We start from the raw sequence: 8,692 nt of genomic DNA, 5'->3' as shown, positions 1-8,692 counted from the left end.
CGGTTGTATTAATATTTGTTATATTGCAAACACATTGCATCAGTTACCACACAGAAAGTATTTTTTTTTTGTAATGTCGAGGTAATAAGGAAGGTAGCTGGTGTCAATGTGGTACTGCCTTTTTCCTTCTGGACCCATCCTGTTTGGTTCAGTGAAATGGCTTCATGCAGTGCCATGAAGTGATGCTGGTTCCAGACCAGCTGGGTTGGATCCTAGCTGTTTGGCACTGGCATGGTTAGTTCTGGAAATCTGAGGGTGTTGACAATGAATGAAGGAGCTAATGGAGCTATTTCTGAGTGCTTTTCATACATTGAGCAGAGTCCATCAGAGCTATCTTGGTCAGTGTCTTTGGTGCTGTGTTCTACTATAGTGTAGATGGCCTTAGGAAGAACTGTTGCACTCCAAGGCCCTCAGGGGTTTTGGACTGGGAGTTCAGGAGTTTTCACGTGTCACTGAAATACAAACCTGCAGAATGAGAGAGACAGAAAGAAGTTTGTTCTCTGCTATACCTCAGTTATATCACCTTATACATCTCTGTTTTATTTGAAAGCTGCTGTGCTCTTCCAAGCTTTGTGGCTACTAATCAGTACCAAGTGCTCTGTACTCAATTTTTTCTCATCATTTAGATTTTTCTAGTTCACGTGTGTTAAACATGCTATTGCTTTCTCATTTGACAGTTTAATACAGGCTATTCCAAGGCCTCCCTTATGCACACTCACAGAATAGTTCTAGACAGGCACAGAAACAAAATTTTACATATAAAAAAATTTGGGGAAATGAGTTTACTTGAGGATTCAGTTTCCTTTTACAAATTTTTCTGCAAGTCATGAAAGAACTAAGAGCTTTTTGAAATAACTGGAACAGATTTTTTTTTTCCCTTTCATATTAATGTTGGTTTTGTCTTGGACCTAGCTTTGCCTTGATAAATGAAAAATGGAGATGAAAATTTTCATGCGTGCATTTGGAGCAGGAAGGTCAAAATCAATGATGACTGAAACCTTAGTTTACACTTTTGCTGAACTATGGTCTTGTTATTTCTGTAGAAATTATTTCAGAAATCGTGATTAGATAACTTTGAATCTGTTTAGTTGCAAGTTGGATTTCAAATATTTTTAAGTTTACAGTTGCTACAAACTGGGTTTATAAACTTGTAACAGTTGTTGCCTGTGTTTTGTAAGCAACTCTTACTTGAGAAAACTGGCACTGCTCCATGTTCCTCTGTTCCCTGTTTCAGGCCTACTGCTACCAGTGCATTGACTGGGGAAAGGAACTGGTGTAAAGGGAGCATTGAGAAGAGCAGGCAGGAGCTCTCTCTACCTTCCATTTGGCAGATGATGAGTAAGCTGCCAGTCCTTTCTTGCCTCACTGAAAAAAGCTGCGTGACAGATGGGCATGTCATCATAAATAAAAATAGATTGTGGTAGTTCAAGACAGCTCGGAGCATGATTCCCACATTGCTTTTCCCCAGGCTGCTGCCAAGAAATGCAGAGAGCACTGTGCATAAAATCCCTTAGTCTGCATAGGAATTAATGCTGGAAAATGAAAATTCTGATTTAAAAGTTTTAAAATTACAAAACTACGTCTGCTTTGCAAACAAATGTTGCTGTTGGTTCCACAAAGAAATGCTGTTTGGTTTGTTCAGTCGGGCAATGCAATCTGTGAAGTGTGGCTGCAGCACTGAGCTGTTGGATGTGAGCTGCCAGCAGAGCCTCTTTGTACCTCTGTGCCCCCCTCTGATCCTTTTGTCCCCAGCCCAGCTACCCATAAGTCTTTGGAAGAGAGGCTGCTGTGCTGCTGAGCTGCACACTGGGGCAGTGCCGCTTGGCATTACGTGTGAGAATCCATCAGTGAAGGGAATGGCAATCTGCATTCCCCTGCTGGAATAAGCAATGGGTACTTCCAGTAGGGACTCTTTTATTGCACTGGTTTCCTGCCCATGGTCACAGATTATCCAAACAACTCTGGTCTGGTATTTATAAACAAGACTTAAAGGGATCTTAGATTCTATATGCACCTTACCACCACTAAATTAATTCCTACCTTCCTCTTCCTTATTACCTTAGAGAACTTAATGGTGACATTTACTAAGCAGATAGTCATCAATGGAGAAAAGCGTGGTGCTGGTTTACAGCTGTCTAATTGTTTGAAGAGTTCCTGTTCTGGTCAATGATTCACTGACTTCCATGTAAGGAAAATCAAACCCTTAATCAGCAAGGAAGTGTAGTGTCAATTACAATGTGCAAGGCCCCAACCGTCAAAAGCATGTAAATGATCAAAAAGCAGTTTCTATATTTAGCTGCCTCACTTTATAAATAATTAATAACTAGTTGGTGGATGATTTAATCTTAAAATATTTTATTAAGCACTGATAATAATGCAGAAATCCATGTAATAAAACAATTTTAGAGAAAAAGCTAAGTTGAACTGAGTTGCTATAAATATTGCACTTAGAATTCTTATTTTACATACAAAACTCCTTAAAAAATTGGACAGCTATAAATTAACATTTTCCAAGTAACTGGAATTTGTATGTTTGAGATCAGATGCTGTGCTGCAAACCTTCGGCTTTCAGCCTTAGGAGGGTCTGTTCTCATCTTGTACATGGAATGGATTTTACTTTGTGCCAGCTGTGCTTATGTGGACATGAGGGAAGGAGGGGTCAGCGTGGTCATACTGTTGGCAGTCACTTGTATTTCCATGACTTATGCTAAGTTAAAATGATTTTTCAAGACAGATGATAGAACACAGCTGCAGAGTTCACTTTTGACATGTTTTGTTTTTCAAGGCATTTAGGATCTTTGAGTTCTTAGTCTTAAAACTCATGACAAAGCTGTTGGGATAGACTTTGCCTCTACCATCTTCTTCTACCTGGCCCATGATGATGTAGTTTAAACCTAGAAAGGAGAGAATGAGATTACAAGACAGAAATCTGGGACATCATTTGGTAAGTACAGTTCTTGACCTGCGGTTTCTGTTCATTTCACAATGCCTTCCAACATTTCTTCCTTCCTACCTGCAACATTTACTCCCTTACCTATCTTTGCCATGCTTGTTACACCACAAACTAGAGTTATGTAAAAACCAAGCAGATGCACAGCTAAGTGTGTACTACATAATTAAATATATAGGGGATACTCTTTAAACATGGACTGTCAATTCTGAGAGCCACTACAAGTGCCCATCAACACTGGATAACCTAACCACTGTCACCCAGGGTGGAATATATCTGATTAATTTTTCATATTTTCACATTTGCTCAGCTTGTAGGTTAATGCCCTTAAGCAGTAATGCTCTTAAAGCCTCTCATTCCCTTTCCCTCCTCAGAAATGTAAACATTTTCTAGACACATACAGAAGCATTCAGGCAAGGTGGACTCAATGAATGGTAAGACCTGGCTTTGGACAGTTCAGTTAGATCTGTGTATTTTTATGCCTTAGAAGGGTTGGGGATTTGCAAGGTTTTGGGCTGGAAGGAATGTTATCAGAGGGATATAAACAGAAAAGTTTAGATAGTTTGTAATGACTCTTAAATAATTCATTGAGATTTAGGATGAGAAACAGAAGTGAGACATTATTACGTCTCCCTGTGTGTAGTTTTCAGATAACTAAAGGCAAAAGCTAATTTCTGATCATGATTTTTCACTTTGTTACTGCCCACTTTGAGTTAATATGCTTAAGCACTGGTAGTAGCTGGAATGATATCAGGGTTATTTTGATGCTTATTAAATTACTTTGACTGTTTCCTGCTATGACTCTGTTTATGTTCTTGTGTTCTACCTGTTTACTTATGAGGCAAAGCTAAAAACAGTTTTATTTTTTACTTAATTACTTCAATAAAAAATGCTCTCAGTATTTCTTTTAACACCTTTACCACAATTAACTGGAATTTATGTTGGTTGATCTCTGTATATTACTTAAGGCAGCTTTTAGCAGTACTGGCTGTTTGCAGATACAAAGTGGGCTTAATGCTATGAGTATTTCTGCAAAGCTATAAATACATTCAGGAGATACACAACAGTGGAACTTGATTCTGCCATTTCCTGTGAGATACCGCTCTTCCAGGTTTAGCAGGCTGTTGTCTTTCCCTTATAAACAGCTGTGTATAAAAACTAGCTCCAAAATACATACATGTAAACACAAAATCTATCTCAGCTTCATCTGAGAAATGAAGCTGAAAATCAGATTTTATCTTGCATCACGTGGCTTTTAAAGAAAAAAGTTTTTCAAACTCCTGTGATCTACGTGAGACTTATCCTTTTCCAGTAAAACATAAAAATGCAATAAACCCTGGATTGCTGGTTATTTTAAATTTATTTTAGTACTAACTGCTGATTAGAGAAAAAAACCATGGTAATTTATTTGATTTTTGTGGGCATACTTCTAATAGTAGTTTTTATAACTGTTATCTTTTATAAACAATAAAGGAGTTATTACTGTGTACTTACCTCTCCTGATGAGAGGACACTGCTTACACATAACAAGAATCTTGGCACTCATATTCTTGCCAGCTTGTTGGATTGCTAAATTTCCCTCCTTATATACATTAATGATGGATATTGTTGCATGCAGACTGCCAGCCCGTGTTACTGTTGTGATTACAGTTCCAGTTATTACTAGAAGAAAAGACATTTGATATATTTGGTACATTTTAATTATTTTTAGACAAAAATTTTGAGGCATCATAAAAACTTATTAAGTACATTAGTACCTAATAAGGAAACAAAAAGTACTCGGAACACTTACTAAAAATCTGAATATCACTGCTAATAACTAACTTACTACTGTCAAATTTTGGTGGCACCATATATGAAACTGTTCTACAATGTGTCAGTCTCATGCAAGCCCAGCTCTCTGATTTCAGTTAAACTGTACAATTTGATACCACATTTAATGAGTCATTTTCAAATTGTGGACAAGTTGAATTGAAACTCTTCTAGCCAAAATCAGAATTCCCAGCTCTCTGACACTCACAGATGAGTAGCAGGGAATAGTTAATGCCCTAAGAACTAGATTTTGAACTGCCTGAGGCCTAATACAAACTTACTTATTTCAGGTGAATGCAGTTACAGATTTCTAGTTAGCATCATGTCTCCCAAAGACCTCTCAGTATGAAAATCAAGACACTTTCTCTTCCCTAGGATGTGCAGTGCCTATTTCAGAAAATCTCCAAGAATGTACTGAGTGAAACACAGATACTGATGTCAGATACCTACGTAAGCTGGTGTAAAAATATTAGCCTATATATTAATGGAAACCCAGAACTACATCTGGGAAAATTTTCTTGAGTCTAAAAACGCAGTAGAGAATGAATAATTAAAAAGAAACTTTGCTTCCTTACCAAAGTTGCTTGAACAATAATTGCTTTCCAGAGTCCCACTCCTTTTACACTTCTGCTGGCACAGGGCAACTGTAGGTTTCACAGCTTTTTGAAGGGAAAAAAGTAAATTGAAATTGAAATGAAGCATTTGATACAAATGAAAAGCACTGTGCTCAAAAAAAGACAGGAAGAAAGATTAATAATCCTGATGTATGCATGAGCTAGAGCTGGCATTTCAGGGATGAGCACCACAGTAACAATATTCCTTTTCTCTGCTGTCACCTCCAGTCAATCTTTTCAGGTGTCTCAGCTGTGTCTGTTCTAGCAGCCTGAGAGAACGGGATGTTACTCAAGATGTGTGTGGAACCTGAAGCCTGTCACTGCTGTTTCCATACAGCCCTAGCAGAACACCTGGAGTACCCCAACAGGATGTTACAGTAACACTTCCCTGGGAGGGGGTGGCCTTTTATTGGAAATTACTGCACTGTGATGAAAGGGATCAGAGTTCAAATTCCATTCCTGACCTTTTTTTCCCAAATTTTTCACACAGCTTCATGTCAGGTAGTGTTGAATAGTTTTCTTTTCATGACATTTTGAAACAAGATGTTTGAAATATGGATTTAACAATAGGGACTGACATTTCATTTCTGAAATTGAATGCTTTGTTTATAAACAACTGAATACACTTGGCATCTTTTTCCTTGGGTGGATGTTCATAGTTTCTGTGCATCATTCCATGTAACATGGTGGAATGCACAGTACTTTAAGGTTTTTATGTCCTTTTCAGATTTGTTTGGAATTAGTCAGTGAGATAGGTATTGGAAACATGGAGGTGACACTGACAGATTTTAAAAACACAAATCCCTACATAACCTTCATTTCCAAGAAAAACTAAATTAGTTATGACAAGTATCTTTGCAGTTTTTTACTTCAGAATGGAGCATTTTACAAAAGTTTTATTCAGCCAACATTTTTTGAAAGATAACTTTTGACTAACTTTCAATCATTATTTTATACTTTTATTCTTGTACTTCTCTTTAATTGAATTATTTTCCAAGTTTCTAAGAATGAACTAAATGATATTAACATTACTTTGCCTTTACTGCAATGGCCATGGCTGTTAGAAGATCTGCACTGCTCATTGTTTTGCCTTTCTAATCCAAAGTTTAAAGGTTAGGCTTCATAGTTTTTTATGTATTTTGGGCTGGTTTGTTCCTTTCTTTCTCCAGTCTTCTTGTTATTTGAGTCTTTAGAAAGTTAAATGCCTCCCACAAGGAAAAGTGTTTTAAAGAACAAGTTACTATGTCAATAGTACAGGTCTGGCAAGTGCTTCCTATCTCAACGACACACACAGCACACCACAAATCTAGAATTTAATGTTTCTTGAGTCTTCCAAGTTAGTCCATAGTAGGAGGTTAGAAAATCCAGCAGGTAGATGAGTCCCAGGTGTGTGCCAACAGGGTAGCTGCCAAAAATTTACTGAGGTGCTCTGATTTTTCTAAATTTAAAACTAGGGTTATGCAAATACAAAATAGTCTTGTTTGGATCTTTTAGGGCACTTTTTTCTTTCTTTTTTTTTTTTCAGTTTAATAAATTTTGGTTGGTGACCAACTTTGCTATGACTTGTCAGCAGAGGCTGTCTATTGTTTGTAAGGTACTTTAGCAAAACATGAACTAATGGATTAATCTTCACTTTTACAAATTCATTTATAGCATTTATTTATTTCTGCAAGTACTAATATTTGTATGTTACATAAAGACTGATTAATTCTTGAAAGAGCCTACTAAAGTTTAATATTTTATTCATGCCTGGAGTTCTGTGCAATTTTAAACAGATCTGATTTGCAAGATAGTAAGATGCGTCTCATTGAACTGGACACTTCTGAATATAAATGGCTGCTCAGAAATGTAACTGAACTGTAGAGGTTTGGTTTGCTGTGGTTTGTTCAGAACATCAGAAATGCCTACACTGTGCAAAATTGATCACACCTTGAAAGGACTTATTTCTGTCTGCCTGACAAGTCTTTTGAACACTTTGCCTCTGTTGTCCTCTCTCAGATGAAGCTGCATGTTTTTATTTTCTATCACTGATGCTGTCATGAAAATTGATTTGGAGTTAATTGGTAAATTTCACCTCTCTTGCCTGTGGAAAACCCTGAACAGGGATCCTGACAGCCTGGGTTACTTGAGACCAAGTGTTTCAACCTGCAAGGTCGTTAACAAGTGCTTTAGAGTGAAGAAGAGCTGAATTATTTATTGTTAGAGTCACATCAGAATGATTTACAGGTCACTATGGTTTCATTTTTTTCATGTTTATTTTCATCTATTTTGAATACTTTCATTAGCAGGATTAAAGCACTGCAGCTTCTTGGTTTCCTGCCAACAAGCCATTGCTGCCCTGATTTGTGAGGTGTTTTAAGTACAAATCAGGTTATGTCTCGCAAAAACATCATCAATAATTTGGTTTTCTGCTATAATTGTATCTGAAATGCTTCACATCCAGGTTATAGAAATTCTAAGAATTTATCCCTTCAATATCTCAGTAATAAGGTATTTTTTTGGTATATTTCTTCAGAGAAATCCAGCTCTGATCTTTCATATATGCTGTCTAGTCTTAAATACAAAAGGAGACTTAGTTTTAGTGAGTCATATTTCTCTGTAAGTTCCAATCACTAAATACTTTCAAATAAAAATTATTCTAAGAGAGTGTCATATTGACAGGGTCTTGACAGAACCTGAAGAGGGCTCAGTTGGCTTCCATACCAATTTTGCTTGATCTTAAAAGCTTAAAAAACACAGTAAGATTTTTACATATCAACTTGTATAGAAGAAAGAGTTCATTTAAATAAAAGTATTTCCCAAAATATTCAGAAAATTTTATTAAACAGAATTAGCTTCTCCATTCTTCTATGGAATGTGCTAGTTAACTGTCCAAAATTGAGAAGAGACAGGAAAATTCTCTCAGGTGGAGTAAGTTACTTTTACACTGAACTCTTGCCTGCATAGATTTCCTTTAATAATGTTAAGTATATTCTCCCTTGAGTATATTAATTTTAATTAATTCCTTCAACATTTAAAATACTAACAAACCTTAAAACTTCAGTTTTTAATACAATTTCTATTTTGTATTTCTGTAACTCTCTCCTTGTCCTTGAATAAATAATTTTTATAGGAAATGAAATAGAGCCAGTAAACTTACTTGAGGTAGCAGGGACTGTTGTGGTTGTAGGCAGAGCTGTAGTTGTGGGTAACTTTTTTGGTCTAAATTTATAATGGCCAATAAAACCATCAGCTGTTAAGCTTAAATCAGACAAAAACTGAACGAGCAACTCATTTTTCTCAGACAGAATAGGCCTAAAACAGAAAACCAAAATAA

At 36.5% G+C, this 8,692-nt stretch overlaps 1 protein-coding gene across 1 annotated transcript in view; it reads right to left on the bottom strand.

Annotated features, from left to right (window-relative positions):
- Positions 1–2,333: 2,333 nt before the first annotated feature.
- Positions 2,334–8,692, bottom strand: part of PCOLCE2 (procollagen C-endopeptidase enhancer 2) — a 21,120-nt gene continuing 14,761 nt past the window's right edge. The window contains exons 6-9 of the mRNA XM_030227289.2: positions 8,516–8,670; positions 5,338–5,421; positions 4,445–4,612; positions 2,334–2,894 (exon numbers count right to left, since the gene is read on the bottom strand). Coding sequence (XP_030083149.2) covers positions 2,758–2,894; positions 4,445–4,612; positions 5,338–5,421; positions 8,516–8,670 — 544 coding nt within the window. The 3' untranslated portion in view covers positions 2,334–2,757. The remainder of the gene's footprint in view (positions 2,895–4,444; positions 4,613–5,337; positions 5,422–8,515; positions 8,671–8,692) is intronic.

This window comes from Serinus canaria, chromosome 9 (genome assembly GCF_022539315.1).
Source record: "Serinus canaria isolate serCan28SL12 chromosome 9, serCan2020, whole genome shotgun sequence".
NCBI lineage: Eukaryota > Metazoa > Chordata > Aves > Passeriformes > Fringillidae > Serinus > Serinus canaria.
This window is presented reverse-complemented; position numbering and strand designations above follow the sequence as displayed.